At 46.0% G+C, this 22,936-nt stretch overlaps 1 protein-coding gene across 4 annotated transcripts in view; it reads left to right on the top strand.

Moving 5' to 3' along the window:
* EPB41L4B (erythrocyte membrane protein band 4.1 like 4B) overlaps window positions 1–21,120 on the top strand; it is a 144,247-nt gene extending 123,127 nt beyond the window's left edge. Inside the window, exons 22-26 of one of the 4 annotated variants that reach the window (XM_019946442.3) lie at window positions 1,745–1,822; window positions 7,693–7,809; window positions 10,053–10,121; window positions 16,300–16,445; window positions 17,696–21,120. In XM_019946442.3, the coding sequence (XP_019802001.1) occupies window positions 1,745–1,822; window positions 7,693–7,809; window positions 10,053–10,121; window positions 16,300–16,445; window positions 17,696–17,765 (480 nt within the window). In that variant the 3' untranslated portion in view covers window positions 17,766–21,120. Of the gene's footprint in view, window positions 1–1,744; window positions 1,823–7,692; window positions 10,122–16,299; window positions 16,446–17,695 lie in introns of those variants that run through there. The other 3 variants (XR_012332629.1, XM_019946440.3, XR_012332628.1) reach the window with 3 other exon arrangements.
* Window positions 21,121–22,936: the final 1,816 nt, after the last annotated feature.

The following is a 22,936-nucleotide window of genomic DNA, read 5'->3' as shown; positions in this document are numbered from 1 at the left end:
GAACCACCAAAGCATGTGTTTTATATAACCTGTCCCTGAAAGATAACCACGTATGAGAGACAAATGGTATAATATAAAAGCATGTATTCCGTACTTGAAGGGAAATTTAAGAGATTTTTGAGGGCAATTTTAGTTTTAGAATATCATCCCTGCAAAAGCTGTTACTCTACTGTGAAGACAGAAAGCAAGAAATGGGTTTTTATCCCCCATAATGGAAAATTTGGAGGAATAAAAACATAGAGGTATCCCTATCCCATTCCTTTTATGGGATAGCCTGTGTTAACAGTTTGAAAGCGGGAAATATTATTCTATTTGTCACTCTGAAATTTCAGGAAGTTGCCAATGATGTGAATGGGCTGTAACTAAGGCACAAGACATTTCTCTTGGTTTCCTTTGAGTGACGCTTAGCTGTGGTCACTCTTCAGCAATTGGTCCCAAGGCGGTCACGTGTCTTGCTCTCCAAGCAGATGCTGAGTCAAAGGTTGCTTGGTCTGTGGACCCCGCTGAGGAACACTGTGTGCATGAGGTGGGGCCCCTAATGCAAGATTGGAACCTTAGAGTCTTGGGGGCCAAGACTTGGGGCCCAACTGCTCCTTTCAAACACCTATGGCTGCTTGAAACAAGTAGTCACTCCACAGCCCTTGTTTCTCCGAGCCTCAGTTTCCTCTTCCCAAAAAAGAGAATAAGATCTGCTACGATGCCCAGCTCATGGGTCCAGCAGAGATTAAAGTGCTTGTGCAAACAGGATGCCCGAGGCTTCTGTAGCTCCAGGGATCATGATTCCTGGTAGCATCTAAGTAACAATGGTCCAGGCCGCATCGTGTATGACTGAGGCCAGTCTTTCACAGGGTCCCTTCCCGGGGTTTCTGGGAATACCTCTGTGTCCAGCAGGATCCGGCTGGATCCCTCAGCCAGTGACTGGCCCAGACTGAGGCTCCCCACTTTTCTGTAGATCACCTCCTGGGAACTGGAGTTGGGTTCCCCTCCACTGTGCTGAGTCCCTAGCGCTGCTTTGTCCCAAGTGTGGACACAGGCTCCTCTGTATATCCCAGGCCATGGTTAAAACCACGCAAAAACATTTACTAAACAGAAGGGAATTCAGTGGAGATGCAGGCAACATCGTACCAGAAGCCACAAGGCTCCCTCTTCTGGCCATCTCTCTCCTTAGGGTCCTGCTTGCACCAAGTAAATGCGACTTATTTTTTTCCACAGAGGATTTCAAGGCCCCCCATGCTGCTGAGATACCCCCAAGGCAAGGCGAAAAAAAAATTTTCCCAAAAAATGAACGTGATTTTCAGAGGTACCATCTGAAAATCACTCTCCTACCATAAAGCTCTTCCTCGTTATTGTGCAGATGAGTTCAGCTCCTTGAGGTCTTGATCCAGGTTGAGGTCTTTACTCTCTGTTTATATATTCAAAGCAGTCTTTGAAGTGTTTTCCCCCCAAAGGCCAGTCAAAGAGCAGTCAAAGCATTTAAGAAAAATTGTTTGCAGCTTCAAAAAAGACAGTTCTCCACCCTATACCCTACTTCTACCCATTAAGATTTCAGAAAAACTCAGGCTTTGGTGTCAACATTTTGTACACTACTGAGTTAAGAGAACTCTGGTGGGGGTTGGCATGATAACGAGTTCAGTGTTAGAAAAGGGGAAGAGGAGAGAGGTCAGGACCGTCTGTATCTTCTGTTGAAATTCCACTGTCAGTCCAGAGCCGGCGCTAACTGGGATATTTTTGTCTACCTTTGTAGAGCCCCTCTGACCGAGGAGGTGCCTTTACCTTGGAGCCAGGTGATCTGCTGATGGATTTCACAGAAGCCACTCCTCTGGTAAACTTCCCATTTTGCTAAAACCAGAAAAGCCACAGACCATAGAAACACCTTGGCAGTGGGACGGATGGACAGAGGTGGGCATCGCTGCTGGGAAGGCTCTTCCTCTTGTCCTGCGCACAGCCTGGAGGCTCAGGGATCAGCTTTCTTCCAGGGTTCAGGCATCACGGGTCCTTCCACCTCACAGAGCCCCCGAGGGAGGGCCGCGCTCCCTGTCCTCTGAGGGTGGCTGCAGGGGCCCCACCCTGCCTGTCTGCTGCTCCTCCGTGCTTCCGTCTCGGCTTCTTGGCTTCCTGGGCTGCATGCCCGCCATGCATGCCCGCCCTGGGACATCTCTTGCTGTCTCCTGCAACAACATGCTCCGGCCTAGAGTACCAGCTCAAGGCCTCACCTAGGTTTCTAGGCCCCTCGTGCCTCCCTACCATCCTCCATCCTCTGCATAGAGGTCTCTCCTTCAGGCTGGGATGCCTGCAGGTGGGAAGCCCTTTCAGGGAAGGGAGCACTGAGCCAGGAGTCATGCAGGCCAGACCTGGCTCCACTCTCCGCTCTTCACCTTAAGAGCCTTGTCACTGGATAGTGGCTGCCCCATCTTCTGTCAAATGAGGATGTCGTTGTTTGCCCTGTCTGCCTAAGAGTATTGTAAGGATCACATGAGAGAGAGAGCCCCACATATAAAACACCATAAATGTGTATAAGATATTATAAACGTGATTAGATGACACAGGCAAAATTGGATGTATCTTAGGCTGGGCTCAGCCTAATACCCAAGTATACTGGAGCATAAATCATGGTGCACGAATTTGGCATGTGAGTCAAAACGTGAGCCAAGTCAAAAACTGTCTCCTGAGAACTTACTCTGCGCCTGGCTGCGTACGAGGCTCTGGGAATGGATAGGGCAGCTAGAGGCTGGAGGGGGCTCAGGTTGGTAAAGGGTCAGGATCAACAGGAGAGACGTGTGGAAGATGCTTGGGGAGAAGCCAGAAGTGGGAGTCATTCAGGACTGGCTCCCTGGACAAGGGTGTGGTGGATGGGAAGGATTTCTGGAAGGCTTTCAAGAGGGGACAAATGAGGCAAAATGCTGTCCAGGCTTTAGGAATGATCACTGCTCCTGCCTCAGCTAGCACAAGGAAATCATCTGTGATTTATGCAACTATACCTCTCTTCTGGAGAGCTGGTACAGTCTGAGAGCTTCGAGTCAGCGCCTTCAGATAAACTGATTGAGAACTGACAGTGGGCAACACCCAGCTCGGGGACCTGCAGAGTTACTTCCTTCCCATGCTCAAGTAAATGGAGCTGGGTATTCATGGCCTTTTTGTTAGACAGATTGCCAAGATAGGGTAACCCGGAAACACCTCATCGCCCCTTTGCCCAGATTGGGAAACTGAGTCCCAGAGTGGGGTAATCACCCAGGGACCAAGCTGGAGCTGGAGCCCAGATGTTCTGGCTCTTTCTCTGGTGCCCTTTGCATCTAATTGAACTAAATCTGGACTCCTCTTTAGGGAACTTACCATTTTGGAGAAGAGCAATGCCTGGAAGAAGGGCTGTGTTTCAAACACTCTAAGAGAGTCTGTATAAACTGCTACTGCTGTGGGACCCTGTGCCTAACCCTGTCTGGGGGCACTAGGAAAAAGAAGGCTTCATGTTGCTAGGGTTTTAAGGTATGAGTAGGAGTTTGCCAGATGGAGGAAGTGGACCAAAGCATTCTACGCAGAAGGTACAGCATGAGCAAAATAATGATTATTTATTATTATTTAAAAGGTCTGGTGGATCTGAGAACTAGGGTTGGTTTACAAAAAAATACATCATGGCTTTGACAGGAGTGATGTGATTCCCTTAAAAACCATTGTGTTGCAGATCCAGCTTGTGGATTTAACTGCCTCACCTTTTCTGTGTTTGGCATAACAGACTGAGATTAGAAAGGAAGCAGCATCTGGCAGGGACCCAGAGGTCCCCTGATCTCAGGTGCCAATGCCTACTAAGTTACTGTCCAGTCTCTGCTTGCACCCCTCCAACAGCAGGGAGCTTATTCCGTGTCCCCAGGACACTTTGCTTGTGTCTCTGGGCAACTCTGACCGAGCTCTGAAACAGGGTCCAGGTGCTGCACTGCCCAGCCACGGGACAGCTGAGGTTTTTGTACAAGACACAGCTGCCCACTTCACAGCTGAAGTTTGCAGTGAATACCTTTTTTCAAGATGAAGCGTCCTTCTTCTTATTTGTGCGGATTTGAGGCACAAGTGCATGTTCACAGAGCACGTGCACACAGAAGGTATGCTGGAGGGCTAGTATTTCGGGCTTTCCTTGGCATCATTGGCTTTGACCTTACTTCACCCCAGAGACCTATCTCCATGAGTGCCGAAGCGTCCTAGAGGGGAAGAGGGACTCCAGCAGCCTGCTTCTCCCTTTGTCTGGTCCTCTTACCTCCATCTCCTCCATTTGTTCTTCCCAGCATCAAAGAAATGCGAGCTGCAGCCCTTTCTGCCCTTGATGTTAGGGTGATGGGGGGCGTGGCATCTGTGTCTCTAAAGACAGCCAAGGAAGGCTAGACTTAGGGTCTGGGGCTGGAAGAAAGTCTTAAAGCTGTGTCCCTGCCCTGGTTCCTCAGGCCAGAGCTAGAAGGACAGGGAGCTGGAGAGAGAGGAGTGGGACAGATTTTCTTGCCTTCATTAAACCAAGACACTATTGGAGCTAGTTTAACCCTTAATGTCTCTTTACCCTTATGATCCAGTCTCTGCATGGAATGAAACACGGTCCAAACAGCCAAGAATGATAAAAAAGATTCAGTCTTTAACTGGCGTCTCTTAAGATAATGAAAGAAGATTAAATGAACACCTCCTGGTAACAGTTCTTGAATCTCATTTTGCTTCTCTCTTAATTCTCTTGCACCTTGCACTTCCCCGAGGACTTACATCCCCAAACTCTCCACAGAAACATTCTTTCTAGCTTCACTCTTGTAGCATCCCCTGCTTTTTCCCAACTCTTTTCTTCTGTAATCCCCAACTCTTTTATTACGTAGCTCAATGTAGCAATCCAAGTCCTACAACCTCTGCAGCTCTGTTGTCTGCCCATTCCTGGAATCTGCATCGTAGACTCTTCAAGATCAGATAAGAGTTTCTGCCTGGGAGGGAAGCAGGTGTGAGGATGGGAAGGGAAGAAGGCAAGTGAGTGAAGACAGCACGCACTCTCCCTCTGGTGTTCTCATTTGGTGTGCAGGGGGGTGTGGGTGTCGGTAGAGTGTGGGGTGTTAGAAGGTGGGCACATGGACACATCAATCATGTTGACCTTGGGATGCAGAGTCCCACCCTCTACTCCAGGTCAGTCATGCCAGCTTCCTTCCCCAGGTAACGCAGACCGTGAACACCCATACCTTCTGTGTCTCTGATGCTCTCTCTTTGGGGCGTGTCCCTCCCTGGTCCCTGTACTGCAAGAACCACTCACCCAGCTGCAGAGCATCATAATCCAGGTCTCGTCTGGGTCAGGGGACATTAGTCAGGAGTTCATGTGTCAGGGAGGAGATGGCCTGGCCAGAGGAAGGTTGTGTAGGGCCCGGAATGGGCCCTGGGTTGGGTGTCAGAAGAACTGAGTTTCCATTTGCCTCAATAACTTAGTTTTTATTTTGAACCTCATTCTAGCAGGAGAGCTGAAGCTTAAGCTCAAGTCAAATCAGGTGCCTCTTCAGTCTTCCTGGGGTTTCATCCGTGTTCTTCAGGGCACGGGGAGAGGGACGGAAGTCTCTTTAGTTCGTGAAGTCACCTATTTGCTGATACATCTGGGACACCCGCTGCTTCACTTATGCCCCTTTTGGGTGGGTGGAGATCGCGGTGCCGCTGGGATGTGAATCCGTATCTGCTGGACACAACCACACAGCCATTCTGCTCTGCTCTCCCATCTCTACCTGAGTAGAGGGGTGCAGGTCCCCACTGCTCTTTAATCCCTGTCCCCCAGCCTCTGCCTATGAACGGGGGGCCCAGAGACCCTTTGTGCAGCACTCACTAATGTCTACCCGTTCTCCCTTTCCTTCTGACTTCTCTCGCTTATCCTCAAGCTGGCAATCTCCTTTCTTATCTGGATGAAGGCTTACACATTTTCACCATCTTTTGTCTATGCCAAAACCTTTCTGTTCCCCAGAGAGTCAGATTTTGGAACTCAAAAGCCATATAGAACCTAGGTGCCTAAATGTAGAAAAGACCCAAGGAGGAAAGGAAATACCAGGAGAAAACATAAATGGTATTTCAAAATAGTATCCTATTGCATGTGAAATCCTGTTCATTTACTACAAGTCAGAAGTGTGGGAGCCCCAGGGATGTTCTTTTGTTTAAATCCGCTCAGATGCATTTAGAAATCTGAGTTTCAAATCTGAGATCTAAATCTCCATTTAGAAAGGTCAGAGATGCTTGTGGGATGGACCAACCTTTCTTTACCATAAAAGTCCAATGCTGGGCAAAGCTTTAAGTCATCCATTATAATCTTCAGCACAGACACTGGTGGCCAGTACACATTTTGGCCTCAAGGCAGAATGTCCTTGTTTCTTGGTGATTTATGCCCTAGTAGCATCTTATAGAGCATAACATTTATCCTGAGGACCAGAGCGGGAGGGGGAGTTTAAGTAGGGTGGGAAAACTTAACTGCACATTAGGGGACTAATGTGGACTCCCTTGTTTCTGAAGAATGGATTTAGAAACAGTCAACAAGAGGGTCTAGACCCATGGATTTAGACTTTGCAAATGCAATTTCTGCATCTCCCACGTCTGAATAGTAAAACAAGGCTATCGTGGAGACCATCGTAAATAATGGTTGTAAAAGCCCCTTGGAGATCATCTAGGACAGCACAATAGTAAAAAGGATGGAGCTAGATCAATTTGGAGATGGAGAAGAAGGCAACAACTTTCCTGATAATTTTTCAGTGAAACTTTCCCAGAGGCTCTACTGGATTCATTATGGCAGGATCATACCAGCTACTTCAGAAAACGCTCATGAGCTAAAAGATGCATGTATTTGTTCCCTGGAGTAATGGTTCTTTCCTGAGACCCAAACTGACCCTGTCAGTGGCTCCCTCCCCTGACATCAGAGCATTCTTCCCTCACCATTCTCATCCTCACCGGTACAAGCTGTTGGGTCTCTGCTGGGTGCATGGCACTGTTTAGGGCTGGGGCCAGGGAACCCGGTATCCCAAATGACATGGCATTTTCTCACAGTGCTTGGTATCTCCTAGCTAAGCGGCAAGTCCCCTCACCCCCCAGTGCCAATATGAGATGCCAAGGCCTGGGTCCATAGATGTGGGAGGAGGGTCACGGCCAATATATTTTCTGAACACAGATAAAGAGCCATGGCAGATTCAATGGTAAACTCTGTGTTCCTCCTCACTGATGTACCTCTTTCTTGTAGCTCTCTGTTGGGCATCTACTCACTTAGCCACTTACAATGTGGGCCCTTACTTAGCAGAGTTCAGGAGGCCATGGGGCATGGAAGGCAAAGACTCTCCAGTATGTGGCCATTGCTCATTTTGCCCTCATGGCTGGCTTCACGGATTCATCTGAGCTCTTTCTGGCTTGGCCTGGGCGATGCTTCAGAATCCTCAACAGCACCCCGGTCCTGTGCACTTGGCACAGGACAGGGCCCCTACCTGCCAGCACCAGCAATGGGTTTTGATCTGCCGTTCTGCTCAGATAGTGGAGAAGACAGAGGAGGGCCAGAGAGGAGGAGAGAAGGTGGAGAGAGGAGGGAAGAGGGAGGGACCAGAAGCCAGGTGGCCAGAGGCTGGAAGGAGGCTGCGGGTGAGGCTGGCTTGAGAGCTGTCTGGATTCCACAGATCCATCTTGCACTGTGCTGTCTTTCTCTCCTTCCCCTCCCTTCTCTCCTCTCCTCGTGAGCAGGCAGAGCCCGCCAGCGCCCCCCACTGTGCCCACTCTCGCTGTTCTCCTCCACTCTCTCTCCCCATGAAGGAAGAGACCACTGGAGTTTGCATGCATCCTCCAATCAAAACGAGGCTGGTAGGTACCCTGGCAGGGAGAGGGGCCCGGCCAGGAGAGGTGAGGCGGGCAGGAGCCGCCAGGAGGCAGCCCGTGGGTGTGCACGAGCACCAGACCTCCGGAGGAGCCTGGGGCCGCAGGGGCTCTCGCTCCAGGATGATTGCAGAGTTTGGAGTCCAGCCGTCCCTGGTCAAACTGGGACCCACGGCTGTGATCCCGCCCCTTCGTCTCTAGGTCTCAAGAACCGTGAAGAGTTTGTTCTCCTCGAGCCGTGCTGAGGATAGATGCTTTCCGCAGAGAGAAAAATTCTTAGTTGCATTTCTATTAAAACAAAAGCTTTTAACTTGTGTTTTCCTGCTATTTATCAAGATGACAATATGAGAATTATATAATGACTTGAAGGGAATCACCCATAATCCCAACCTAGCACAACTTTTTTTCATTTTTGCATGTTTCCTTCTAATAGTTATTTGTATTCATTCATAATTTTACATAGTTAAATCAGAGTATTCATATCATCTCCTGTTTTCCTCTTTTTGCTTAATGTTTTGTTGTTTCTAGCTTGTTCTTGGTACCACATACTGTATATTCCATCAAGTGAATGGTCCGCCATCTACCTAACGAACTCTTTACTGCAGGACGCGTGCTTTGTTTCCAGTTTGTCACTATTCGAGGGAACGCATATAGCTTGTGTGTCAGGTATTTTATTTTCTCAGGCCAGACCCTGCTGGGTTCAATATTGCAACTTTGGCTTTGCTAAAGTCATTCTAAAGTGGTGTGATACCAATGACCATCAGCGCCATCATCAGAAGAGTGAATGTGCTTTGCCAGAGCCCGGCAACCCAGAGTGTAACTGTTGGAATGTCTTTTTCTTCTTTAGAGCAGGTATAAAATAATTCTTTGAAGTGGCCCACTTTCACATTTCTTTAATAGCGGTAATAATCCTCTTTTCCCCTTTTATTTCATGATGGTCTGAGTCTTATCTGTATGTTACTTTCACTTTGCTTTTGGTCTCAGAACACCACGTTAGGCCCTGTGAGGAGAAAGGCTGCCCCCAGTCCTTCTATTGCTATGCTGCAGGCAGTCACTACCAGCAACCCGAGTTGGCACCTGAGTCCCTGGGAATTTTGAGATATTTAAAGAGACTAAGGAGAGTTTGAGGAAGGGGAGCAGGCTTGGGCTGGACATCTCAGTGCCCACTGCAAGGACATTGTCATTTCTAGATCCGTTGAGTTGAGACCTACTCAACTCATTCAGATCCCTCAGAAGATTTGGGTCTGGTCTGATGTGTTCCTGACCCTCCCTACCTTACCCTCCATTAGAATGACTCAAGGCCATCAGGTAGCTACTCCAGGGTCCGCAGGCAAGACTCAGAGACACTAAGGCGGTGGCGCATAGGGAGTGGTGGCCTCGATGTCTTGGCTGCAGCCCTCTGGTGGCGGGTGGCACAATGTGCATTCACCAGCAGGCAGTTTCTGTGCCCCTGTGGGTTGCAGACAAAGCTAGTGCCACAGTCGTCAGGACCCTGGGCCTGCTGGCAGTCCTCTAGGCCAGCTTAAAGAAATACACACACCCCCGCCCCCCATCCTCCAAGGCCTCCAGGAGGCCAAAGATGAAATGACCCAAGAGAAAGAAATGGAAGCAAAGGCTCTTTTTGGCCACTTAGCCCTACCTGATCATGCCGGGGCGTCCACCCTCTTTCAGACCCCAGCACGGGGCACTTCTGATCACCATGCCTTCTGTTCCCAAGGCCACGGTGGTGGGATTCTCCCATGCTTACATGGGTTTCCCTGAGGTTTCCCTCTATGGCCCGGAGTTTACAGGGAGCCCAGCAACTAAAGTGAACGGACAGGGAATTCTCCTGGCCTGATTAATCCAGGCCTCCTGGTACTCTGTCCACTCTGATATACTGTGTTCCCAGATGTGCCCTCTCAGCGGCCTCTAGTCCATTCTCCAGAGCTGCAGGGGAGCCGTCAGCAGGCCCCCAGGGAGCCCTCACCTGCCTCATTATATGCCCTGGTCGTGGTCAGGGCGAGGAAGACTCCAGCCTGTCTTCCTTGCAGCGGCCTGGCCCTATAGCACAACAGTGGGCACAGTTACGAGCGCTGGGCAACACTCCTAGCGACCCTTGGTGTATTTCTTCAACAAGTAATGAAGGCTCGGTGTGTGTCCCCCTGAAACCTTCAGTTCCGTTTAAAAATGCACTGCCAAAGATTTCAAAACTTTGTTTTCTAGTAACACTCTTCTCTGTCTCTTTTTTGAAGATAAAAACATTCCCGGCTGATACAGTGACCCCTTTTCCTGATCCTTTCATAACAGGGCCACAGTTTACCGTAAGTAGATCCGGAAAACAGATCTGTGTTTCGAGATATTGTTCCCAGGTGGCGTGCTTTCCTGTGATTCACCAGCCAGCAGTGCCAACAGCTTCTTTTTCTTTTGTGGTACGCGGGCCTCTCACTGTTGTGGCCTCTCCCGTTGTGGAGCACAGGCTCCGGATGCGCAGGCTCAGCGGCCATGGCTCACGGGCCCAGCCGCTCCGCGACTTGTGGGATCCTCCCGAACTGGGGCACGAACCCGCGTCCCCTGCATCGGCAGGCGGACTCTCAACCACTGCACCATCAGGGAAGCCCCCAATAGCTTCTTTTGATCACTGTGAACTCTGTGAGGCTGGGAAGGAGCTGGGGCTTGGGGGTCTGCATCTTCTAGTTTTGTTTTATTGAGGTGAGCTTCATGTAACATAAAATTGACCATTTTAAAGTGACAATTCAGTGACATTTAGTACATTCAGGGTCATGCAGCTACCACCTCTATCTAATTCTAAAACCTTTTCATCACCCCCAAAGGAAACCTCATACCCATCAAACAGTCACTTCCCATTTTCCCCTTCCCTCCGGCCCCTGTCAACCACCATTCTGTCTTTTTGGATTTGCCCAGTTTGGATATTCCATAAAAATGGAATCATATACTGTGTGACCTATTGTGTCTGGCTTCTGTCACTTAGCATAATGTTTGTAAGGCTCATGCACACTGTAAGATATATCAGTACTTCATTTCTTCTCATGGAGGAATAATATTCCATTGTACTTTTATACCGTAACTTGTTGATCCATTCATTCATCGATGGGCGTTGATGGGTTGTCTCCACCTTTTGGCTAATGTGAATAATGCTGCTATGAACATGCAGGTACCTATATTTGTCTGAGTCCCTGTTTTTAATTCTTTTGGGTTGGATCTGCATCTTGATAATGGTTAAGATTTTAGGTTAAGTTATTTTACCACTCTGAGCACCAGTCTCGTCTTATTTAAAGTGGAAATAGTAATAAGAACATCCTCCTCCTTATATCTGGTTGAGGCAAGGATCAAAAGGGATCAAGAACTTGAAAGTACTTTACCGACCACAGACCACCCCCAAAAATGTCAAGTACGACGTTTCTCAATGCTGGAGAGGCAGGTGGTGTGCTTAACAAGAGCAGGTAGTCATGACAACTGGCTTTCCCGTTACCATGGCTCTCTGTGTCGCCGAGCAGCTTATTTAAACTCTTTGCAAACTGTTGAAATGTGTTTAAACATTTAAATGTAGTTTCCTCATCTGCAAAATGAAAGAGTTCGATGATTTTCAGGATTCTTTTCAGCTACTCAGCTTTTTTTCCTTAACTAAAAGCTTCTGCAGAAGCTCACCATCTACTGAGCAGAAGTGGGGAGGCTCAAATGGGGGTGGGCAGAAGAGGCTCCCTCCTCTTTCCCCTCGCCCTCTCCTCCTCCCAGGGATCCGAGTATGCGATTCCTAGAACCAAGAACCAAGTGGTCCCTGAGGCTCCTTCCAACGGCCAGTCTAGCGGACCTGTGAGGTGGCCTAGGGGTAGCTTGAAGTGCAGTCTCGTGGGTTAGGTGACGGTCGCTACCTGAGGTGGCCGGCCGCATGAACAGGGAGGGTGTGAGCAGCGGCTGATTCATGTTTTGGAGGATGAACAGAACTGGGAAGGTGTTCAGCAGTCCATGCAGAAACAAAAGCATGTTTCTAGAACAATCCATGCTAGGGTCATGATCTGCTTCCAGAACCTGCCTTTTAAGAGCCAGAGAGCAGAGACACAGGGGCTGGGCCGGGCGGTTCAGTGCTGCTGCCACGACATTCATCTGGCCCCTGCAGTTGGGCTAGGCACAGCTCCCCAGCTGGAAGCTCCGGCTCTACTTCCTCTGCTGGCCGTGGCGGGCACTCTGGCCTGCTCCCCAGCCTTGGCAGTGCTGCGAGACACCCAGGGAAGCCCTTCCTGAAAAGCTGGGGGCCAAGATGGAGCAGGAAGCCAATGTCAGAAACCATGCTGGGACTTTTAAGAACTGGGCAAGAGAGCTTTGAGGCAGCTGGAGCAGGCAGGGGCAACAGCATGAACCAGAGTCCTGGGGCAGAGGAGTCATCCCACATTCAGGGGAATGAAATGAAGGCCAGTGGGCCTAGAAGGCAGAGAGCAAGGGTGTGAGGCATGAGAGGAGGAAGGGGAGGAAAGCAGGGACAAACCCTATAGGGCAAAACCATGCTTGGCTTTGTAGGCCAAAGGAGGGGCCCTGATCTGGATCCTACGAGCAATGGGAAGCCTTTGAAGGACTTTGAGCAGGGTAGTAACAGGGCAGCTGCATTTGGAAATGAGCCCTGTGATGGCAGTGGGAGCAGAGCTGGGTTCAGGCAGAGTGGACTCAGGGAAGTAGCCCAGAAATCTAGGACAGTAGTTCAAGGGAGAGAAGGCAGAGAGTGTGATCCAGAGAGGTGTTGATGGTGGAGGTGGAGAGGTGTGCACAGATCAGGGGGATATTTAAGAGGCTGGTAAGGGGGACTTCCCTGGCATTTCAGTGGTTAAGACTTCACCTTGCAGTGCAAGGGGGTGTTGGTTCAATCCCCAGTCGGGGAGCTAAGATCCCACATGGCTGGTGGCCAAAAACCCAAAACATAAAACAGAAGCAATATTGTAACAAATTCAATAAAGACTTTAAAAATGGTCCACATCAAAAAAAAAATCTTAAAAAAAAAAAAGAGGCTGGTAAGGAATTGGATTGGATGAGGGAGAGAGAGGGCCAAAAAGGGCTCCCAGATTTCTGACTTGCAGAATGTGGATGGAGAGTGGGTCCATTCACTAAGATAAGGAAATCTTAGGGAAGAGTGGATTGGGAGGGATAATGAGTTTGCCTTTGGCCATGATGTGTTAGAAATGCCTTGGAAACATCTGAATGGAAACAGTGAATGGGCAGCTGGATATCCAAGTCTGTATCAGGAGACAGGACTAGACTGGAGATTATAATTAGGGAGCTACTAACAGCCGGATGGTAACAGAAGTCAAATTCATGAGCTTCAGCTTCCTAATTTTCTTACCCCCCTGTGTCATATTATCTTTTCCTCCCCTCCAAGGTCAAGACACTTGACCTTGCTACAGGGTTGCCCTCTCCACAGGCCTCCACACCTATCCTGACCACAGTCATGGGGGAGCTCAGCAGCTCCAGGGAACTCCACACAGAGTTTTTCTGGCCGTTGATCCAGCATTGACCTTGGGTCTGGTTTCAACAACCAGGCTCCTTGCTTAATCCTGAGACCAGTTTCTGTCTTGTATTTGAGCCTGTTAACTCAAAGCCCAGGGCCTTGGTCTGTCTAAGATGAGGGCCCCTGCCTGGCTCTGGTCAGATTTCTGTCCCATGTTCTTCTGCCTAACCTGGTCTGTCCCTGTGCTACCTGCTTTGTTCCAGCAGAAGTTTGTTCATTCATTTCTTCATTCAACAAATAGGAAGACAAGTTCTCAGGGTTGAGATTTAATAATAGTAATTTTCACTGCTCCCTAAGGTCATTCTTATTTATTTATTTATTTTTGGCTGCGTTGGTCTTCATTGCCGCGAGTCGACTTTCTCTAGCTGCAGCGAGCGGGGGCTACTCTTCCTTGCGGTGCGCGAGCTTCTCATTGCAGTGGCTTCTCTTGTTGTGGAGCACAGGCTCTAGGTGCACAGGCTTCAGTAGTTGCAGCACGCGGGCTAGGTAGTTGTGGCTCGCGGGCTCTAGAGCGTAGGCTCAGTAGTTGTGGTACACAGGCTCAGTAGTTGTGGCTCATGGGCTCTAGAGCACGGACTCAGTAGTTGTGGCACACGGGCTTAGTTGCTCCGCAGCATGTGGGATCTTCCCGGACCAGGGCTCGAACCCGTGTCTCCTGCATTGGCAGGTGGATTCTTAACCACTGCGCCACCAGGGAAGCCCCCCTAAGGTCATTCTTAAGTGAAGCTGGCTCTTTCTTTTTCTACTTTGAGTGCATGGCAGTAAAGAATGTAATGACTATTAATAAAGTCTGGTGCCACTGCCCTGATTCATGCTAAGGCCCTGGTACTTTTACCCACTTTTGCCTTTGTATGTAAGTGTAAATTTCCCTCTTTTTTCCGGAAAGGATCAAAATTGGCATCAAAAGCCCAACCTCCACCCACTTCACTGAAACAACAAAATAACTTCTTACCCCAGCTCCTGTATCAGGAAGGCTGGGCTAAGTCATGCTTTAAAATGACAAATTGAATTTCCTACTCACGCTGCATGTCTGTCAGGGGTGGGCTATGCACTGTGCTCTGTGTTGCTCTGTGTCTGGGACCCAGGCTAATGGAGCAGCTGCCGTCTGAAACAGTGCTAGTCACAGTGGCAGAGGTGAAAAAAAAAGAGGTGACAAATCACACACAAGCATGGAAGTAAAACATGGCAGCACATTTCTTTGGCCAAAACAAGGCACGTGGTCATGCCTAACTTCAAAGTGGGGTGGGGAAGTGTAATCCTACCATGGAAATCGATGAGCCAGGATTATCTGGTGAACCACACAAGTGACCACTACAGCGCAAAGTTTGTGAAAGCTCCCTGTGGCAAACATCACATGCTAGCCACTCTACGATGCTCCTGTTCTCGTGGTCAATTCTTTGGCGTTGCTCCAGCCCAGGCCAGGTCAGTTCTCTCTCTAGAGGCACTTGTAAAACAAACAAGGGCTTGTATTTCTCAGTAGTAGTCTTTCAGGACCTCTCAAAGATAAGATTCTCCCCATTGCTCAAGCCAGATATACCCTTACCGAACTACAACTACACCTGGTATTTTTGTGGTTTTCCATGTTTCCCTAGGAGGGACAGCTCATCATCTGTCTAATCACTAGAAATAGATTGCTCATTTGATGATCAAAACCTCTTCTTTAGAAAGCCACGTGAAAAATGTCTCCAAGTTTAGGGCCAGGAACTAGCATGAAAACTCAAGTTATAAAATATATAGCTGGTACTACTGACAGGTTATAAAACAAACAAAAAAGTATGCATAGAAAAAACGCTATGAGGAAATACACTGACAGTGATAGTAAGGGATTATGGAATTACTTCATTTCTTTACTTTTATATATCTTCTGAGTTTCCTATGTGAAGTAATAAGCATATCTTGCTTTGTAATGAAAACAACAATAAATTATCCTCTCCAAATGAGGCAGTGTACTCTAGACCAGTAGTTCTCAAACTCTACCGTATATCAGAATCATCTGAAGGTCTCGTAAAAACACAGATTGCTGGACTTTGTCCCCAAACATTCTAGTTCCAAAGGTCTTAGTTGGGGCCTGAGACTTGGCATTTTCACCAAGTTTCAAGATGGTACTGATGCTGCTAGTCTGGGGCCCATACTTTGGGAACCAGTGTTATAATGGTAAAAAACACCAGTTTTGAAGTCAGCCAACCCTGGTTCTAAATACTGGTTCTTAATACTTACTAACTGTGTGACCTTGGGAAGATTACTTAACCTCTTTGAGCCTCACTTTCCTTTTCCATAAAGTCAGTTCCAAGATGTGCGTTTTTCCACCTTCTAACATCTCTGAAATCAGAATGTTTATTACAATAGTGTACATGACAGAGTTCGAATGGTTACTTTTTCTTTCTCTGTGGCATGGGCAAAAATGGTGCATCTTACAAATGATGGTGTCTAACATGTGATGAAACATGACCTCTACCTCTAAGATTGTCCAGAGGTAATGAATGTCAAGTGCTTAGCATAGCGGCTAGCACTAAGCAATATCATTTAATAAATGGTAGTTGATTAACTATTATTAAAAAATAACAGGGACTGGGCTTCCCTGGTGGCGCAGTGGTTAAGAATACGCCTGCCAATGCAGGGGACACGAGTTCGAGCCCTGGTCCGGGAAGATCCCACATGCCGCGGAGCAACTAAGCCCGTGCGCCACAACTGCTGAGCCCGCGTGCCACAACTACTGAAGCCCATGCGCATGGAACCCATGCTCCACAACAAGAGAAGCCACTGCAATGAGAAGCCCACGCACCGCAACGAAGAGTAGCCCCTGCTCGCTGCAACTAGAGAAAGCTCGTGTGCAGCAATGAGGACCCAATGCAGCCATAAATAAATAAATAAAATTTCTTAAATAAATAAAATAACAGGGACTGTGTGGTAAGTCTTAGGGAGCAGCTGACAGTGTGAAAATGGAACCCAAACTGAGATTGATTTCCTCTTTTCTGTTTCCTCTCCAGGCAGACTTTAGAGACAGTAAATTACAGTGCTGTCCTGGCCAGTCTTCCCCACTGATTCCAGCAGCAACCCTGAGGCCTTTGACAGAGACCGTCTCCACAGTGCAGACCATCTACACCATTCGGAAGCCTGTTTCTCCAGTGGCCAGGTGAGTCAGATCAGCAGGTACCAGGAGATAACTCTGATGACAGGAAACCAGGCACTAGGTGCATTGTGTTTGTGACATCTACCACTCTCTTATTCATTCTTTTATTCATTTATTCTCTGAATATTCTCTGAATATTGGTGTTTATTGAAATGTCGTCAAAGGCTAGGCACTATTCTAGGTGCTAGGACTGTAGAGTGAACAAAACAGATGAAAGTGCTACCTTTCCGGAGTTTACAATTTAGTGTTGGGGGAGGGGAGAGAGACATTGAATGAGTGTGTGTATGTGTGTGTGAGATAGTGACAAGTGCTAGGGAGAAACATAAATCCATGAGCATGCTGGGATGGTCTCACCCAGGTGGCATTTAAGCAGAGAGCTGAAGGTGGTGAGGGGAGCAGGCTGCAGGTATTTGAGAAAGGAGTATAGTAGTCAGAGGGAACAGCTGGTGCTAAGGCTTCTGAGGTGGAGTGAGCCTGGCATGGTTAAGAAAGAGTTAAGGGGGCTGGTGCAGCCACAGAGGTAGTGAACGACAGGAGAGGAAACCCATGAAACTGGGGCCAGATTGTGTAAAGCCTTCTTGGCCATAGTAGAAACATTGCTTTCTACTCTGAATGAAATTATTTAAAAAATTGATTGTGCCTTTCAAGACGTGTACTTCGTGTGTGTGTGTGTGTGTGTGTGTGTGTGTGTGTGTGTGTGTGTGTGTATGCGTGCACCTAAACAGTGGAGATAAATTCCATAGATAGGCAACTGGGCTCGAGGGCCAAGAACTCAGCAGCAACCTCTTAAAGCAGCCAATTTTACTTCAATTTTATGTATTCAATTCAATTTTATTTATTAAAACATTGGAGGTAATTCTGGGAGAAAGTGCACATGAAACCAATTGAAAACATGATTTAAAGAAATCTAACCCCTGGACATTTTCCCATTCGTTTAAATGACCTTTACTGAGAGGCTGCTATGTGCCAGATCCTGTGCTAGGCTCCAGGGTTTCAGAGCGGAATGGCATATCTAACAGTCAGTCCCCTGCGGAGCGGTGCTTTCAGAAGCCTCCGTCTGGTGGGGGAAACCTATAGGAAGCCTATTTCAGGTCACTGTAATGCTAGCAAGTGTAGGGGGTCCTTAAGGAGCCCGAAAGAGAAAGTCAAGAACTCAGATTGGGAAAGAATCTGGGAGACGACATTTAAACTGAGACTGCTCTTACCGTTTTTGAGCGTGTATCTCACCATTTTGTCACCTTATTGTTTTTCAGTGCAGAGACGCTCCGGCAGGAACTGGAGAGAGAGAAAATGATGAAAAGACTGTTGATGACCGAACTGTGAAATTCTCCCCTTGGTGCCTGGAGGATGGCATGGTGCCTTCTGTCCGTTTTCTTTCTTCGGGCTTTGTGTGATCACTCTAGCACGACATACAAATGTGTGCTCTGTTGGCCCAGGTCTCTGTGGTTAGTCAAAGCCAACTCCTGGCTTGACTTCTATCGGAAAAGATATTTTATGTCTCCTGAGTATTAGAGTTTTTCTGCTACTCAGTGTAGTTGAGACAGGATTTGGTAAGCCTAGAAGAAAGATGGGAAAACCAGGATTCCTTTTCAGAAGTACCTGTGTGTATATATTAATAACCACAGGGGTTAATATGGCACGGAATCCTTTGCTGTCAATCTCAACCATGTGATTTTGTATGATTGACACTTGCACCAAGCTTTGACTGTTTGTTAGAGTCATTTTTAATGAGAGAATAATTCTTTACTGCTGGTTTTTCATTTACACTGGTAAATACACAGATCTTATAAAGTCTTTAACATTCATTTTTATTCAGACACAAGTAGGTGAACTAAAAAAGGAAAGTTGCAGTCACCAGAGCTGAAGGTGCTTCAGCTTAATCTGAAATACAATTTAACTTGTGAACTTATGGTATATGATATTATTGGGGATATATAAAATTTATTATTGAACCCAAAGTAAGACTATAGTTTAAATTGTCTAAAAATCCTTACAAAGTGACTTGATATCAGGATTCATTTGGGTGTTCCATAAAGGAAAATTATTTCTAAAGTTGATCAACTCATGTCCTGTTGATAGAAACTTGACCAGAAGAAACTTTGTTCTCTTTTTATATAGTTTCAAGAAATGTGTTTTTAAATTTTTATTATGCACTTGAACAACTTTGCAGGAATAATTAAGAACCCCCTAACCACAGACTAGCCCTCTGAAATGTTTCCCATGCTTTCTCAATGAATATGCCCACATTTTTACATCAGTATGGTCAGTGTGTACATGGTCTTTGAGTACTTCCTTCTAACACACAGCTCCTCTTTTCAACACTGATCCTGCTCTCACCAATTTTGATTTCTTTGTATCCATGTAACATGATTAACCTCACTTCTTGCCATTACTAGATATTTGAGTTATATCTAACTTTTCACTCTTATAAATAGTGCTGCTATGAATGTCTTTGTAAAAAGTGTTCCTTCTTTTGGATTCTCCCCTTGGGAATATCTCCAAAGAGAGATTACAAGGTCAAAGAGCATGAGGTATTTTATAGCTGTTTCATATTGCCAGATTGCTTTCTAGAAAGATCCAGTCTCTGGGTTGAAAAGACCTTAAAGGCCATCAAGTTCAACCCCCCATCCTCTCTGAATGCTTGAATCCCCTCTACAATTTATGATGCCACCAGCAATGTATAAGCATTTCTATTTACCAATAGTTCTGCCAGTATTGGGTTGTGCCATTTTTATTTATTTTTCCTAGTTTAATAAGTGCGTATAGTTGTTTCTTGAAAGGTGGTTTTATTTCATTAATTGCTAGCAAGGCTGAGCACTTTTCCATGTGGTGACTTACTAGCTGTATTTCCTTGTGTGTAAAATGTCCATCCATTTCTTATGACCACTTAAGTGGAATTGATCTCGTATATTTGTATCAGAACTGTATTTTTATGTTGTATAATTTGCTCTCCTGTCCCTATCCTTAAACCTGAATGGTGCCAATAATTTGATACTAATGATTATAAAAAAAAAAGTCATGCCTCATTGACTAGCATCGTTGTAAAATGAGGTAATGTACGCAAATATTCAGATAACAGAGGATTAACCCTTTAAGTGCTGAATCTATACAATTTTAATATTTTTTTGAGGGAAATCTTTCTAAAATATATTACACACTTCCCTGCCTTAGTAAACAGAGTATACTGGAGAGTATTTAACCTTTTCTTGATGAGTCATGGTCATCATTACAAACATCAGCCCCTTTTGTACCTTGGTGTGGTGCAGTGATGTCATCAAGCGCTATCCAGATGTGCAGGGCTTGGCTTGCCTTTCACAGACTAACGCTTTTCTCATTGATGGTTTGCACTGCTGTCTGCTCTATTGGTGAAGCTGTCTGGGGGCAATGGTGGTATTTGGGAACTTTTACCCCCCACCCCAATACTACATGACCCCGGCCGTACTCTTAAAACAGCATTAGCCGTTCTTTATGTTGTGTACACGATACAAAATGTGTTCCTGTACAGTACGGGGGAAATATCTGTTTCTGGGGTTGTCACCTCTTGCCAATCCCTCCTCTTCTAACCTGCTTTCTCAGTCTTCTGCTCTTCACTTCCGGCTCTCTGATGGAAACCTCCAGGGAAAAACTGAAGTTTTCTTGAGGAAGCCGGGAAACTCAGTGTTACATACGTGTCAGGTTGGCTTTGCTTCCGAGGAGGGATGCATGGGCTTTTTGGCCATTGTTCTCAGGAGGCTCTGAGCCTGCTGCTTCTTCCCCATGTCCCCCTGGGTTCACAGATGTTTCAGAAGGTTGATGTCACTGGAAGTCTGATCACAAACAAGTTGGCTGTTACTGTATATGAAAACCCAGTACCTTTGGCAGCTCAACCCTAACCAGTAAAATCAAGAGGATTCCATTGTTTCAGCAGTTGTCCTGGTTATTTGCCTACGTACATGTATGTTGGGTGCTTGGCATTGTGACCTGAGAAGATGACATTGTGTTGGGTGGATTCATAGGGATAAAAGTGAATTGGTACAATCACTTCGCCTTTTTTTTATATACTTAAAACCAAAACAACAGTACCATACGGTCACACCAACAGTACCATACGGTCTTATGTCCGGGGAGAAAAATCAGCTTGCTGACATAATCATTCTGGAGCAAGTGTTCCAGACTGTGAGCCACAGACTCCTGGTGGGTATGGGGGTGAGGGTTAATGCAAGTGGCCTGGGAATCCTGCAACCCCAGGTTTGTGGATTGTAGATTGCATAGGAGATCCTTATGTGTAAAGAGTTTAAAAATGAGGTCCTAGAGCATTCAGAAGATCCCACCTGAATGTGCCCCAAGAATACACTCCCAGAATAGCACAAGAATATTCTGTTACCATCTTTATCTTTCTTTCATCATCTCAAAGATCACAGCTTTTAAAAAACTTGAAACTCACCCTGTTAACCATTTTAATGTATATAATTCAGTATTTTTTAGCATATTCATAATGTCATACAAATATCACAACTATCTAATTACAGAACATTTCCATGATTCCAAAAAGAAACTACATATCTGTAGTCACTACCAGTTCTCCCCTCCCCCTATCTTTTAGCAACCACTAATTTACTTTCTAATTTACTTTCTGTCTTTGGATTTCTGTCTGTGGATTTGCCAATTCTGGACATTTCATATAAATGGAATAACACAATATGTGGTCTTTTGTGACTGGCTTCTTTCACTTAACGCAATGTTTGCAAGTTTCATCCATGTTGTAGCATGTATTAGTACTTCATTCCTTTTTAATGGCTATATAATATTCCATTGTAAGGATATGCCACATTTTGTTTATCCATTCATCAATTAATAGACATTTGGCTTGCTTCCACTTTTTGACTCTTATGAATAATATGAACATTTGTGAACCTATGTTTTCAGTTCTCTTGGGTATATAACTGAGATGGGAATAGCTGCGTCATACAGCAACTCTATGTTGAACTTTTTGAGGAACTGCCAAGATCACAACTTTTATTTCATAAACAATCAAAAGTGAAAAAAATCACATATATTACTAGACAGACAGAAGCATGGGCAAATCTGTTGTTAAACTGGTCAGATACCGAGATGCAGCACTGATTTGTGGGGGGTGAAGTTTATAACAGAAAAAAAATTGTTTTAGAGAAATGGCTTTGAGAAGATAAAATAAAGGTGCTATCTTTTTTTAAAAATGCAAATGAAATTAAACTCAGGTTCCTCTCTAAGTTCTTGTTTGAATTCCCAACTCTTGTTCAGGCAGCGGTCTCAGCATGTTCAGGAAACGTTCTTCCTTGAAAAATATGTACAAAAGAGAAAACCACAGTATTGTGGGTTCACATCAGTGGGAAGCAGAGGCTTTATGCAAACCCTGGGATGTAACAAAGTCGGGAATATGTGCTGAGGGTGAGAACAGGTCTCCCTCCAGGGCTGAAATCTTGTAAGAAAACAAAAAGAATAAGAAAATCCCAAAAGCAATTTAAGTGAATGAGAGAGAACCTCGTGAAAGGAAGCAGCCAAGCCCGTAAGGAATTGGAAACCAGAGTAGGTTCTAAGGCCCTGGGGTGGCGTGCAGACTTTTAAGTGACCCATGAAGATTATGAGTATTCTCCCTAGAAAAAGCTATACGTCACACATCATTCCAGCACTTTCATTGGATCCTCACACCAGCCCTGAAACCCATCTATGTCCGCCTTTGAGTCCATGGACCCCAGGTCCTTGATCATGGGTAGCTCACTGAAATCTGCAGTTTACCTACAAGCTTCATTTTAAGCTGTGGGTGCAAACCATCCTCCAACACCAGCACCCGACATCCCCTGCCCCCCCCCCCAAAATAGCCCACCTGGTTTTACCAGACCAGTTTACCAGAAGAATGACCTGGTTTTAATCTGCCTTATATCTGGCACCATCACTGTTAATTGTATTAATTAAAATGAAGGGAATACAAAATAAGTTAATAGATAACAGCTTGGATTCCCAAACCAGTGAATCAACACCAGAATCAGAAGTCCAAAGCTTGTTTTTTTTGCTAAACATTGGTCCATTTAAAATTGGCCATATCTTTCCTGATAAACAGGAAGATGAAAAGAAAGACATTTCAATTTTTAACAATAAGATTTTATTTTTGGATTTTTTTGTTCTTTTAGGGATACTCTAACAGATTTTCAATTGATTGGATTTCTTGTATTTTAGAATTTTATCCTCTGAAAGCTATGTTTTTGGGAAAGAAATGTCTCTGTTTTGATTTTTAAAGTAATTATAGTTCATCTTACCTTTTTCAAGCAGTAAATCTGACATATTTCTTACAACGACTGGGATATTGGGAGACCTAGTGAAACCCAGGGTTTCCATGAATTATACCTGAATCACCTGTCAGGATAAACACGTTTAAACTCCAATTGGACAACCCACCATCAGTGTTAACTGATACCTAAAAGCAAACATTTGACCTCTGGGTCACACAAAACTTCTCACTTCTCACAGCAGTCCCCTGT

The sequence above is a fragment of the Tursiops truncatus genome, chromosome 6 (genome assembly GCF_011762595.2).
Source record: "Tursiops truncatus isolate mTurTru1 chromosome 6, mTurTru1.mat.Y, whole genome shotgun sequence".
In the NCBI taxonomy this organism is placed as follows: Eukaryota; Metazoa; Chordata; class Mammalia; order Artiodactyla; family Delphinidae; genus Tursiops; species Tursiops truncatus.
Note: the sequence above shows the minus strand (reverse complement) of the source record. Positions and strands in the feature narration are given on the sequence as shown.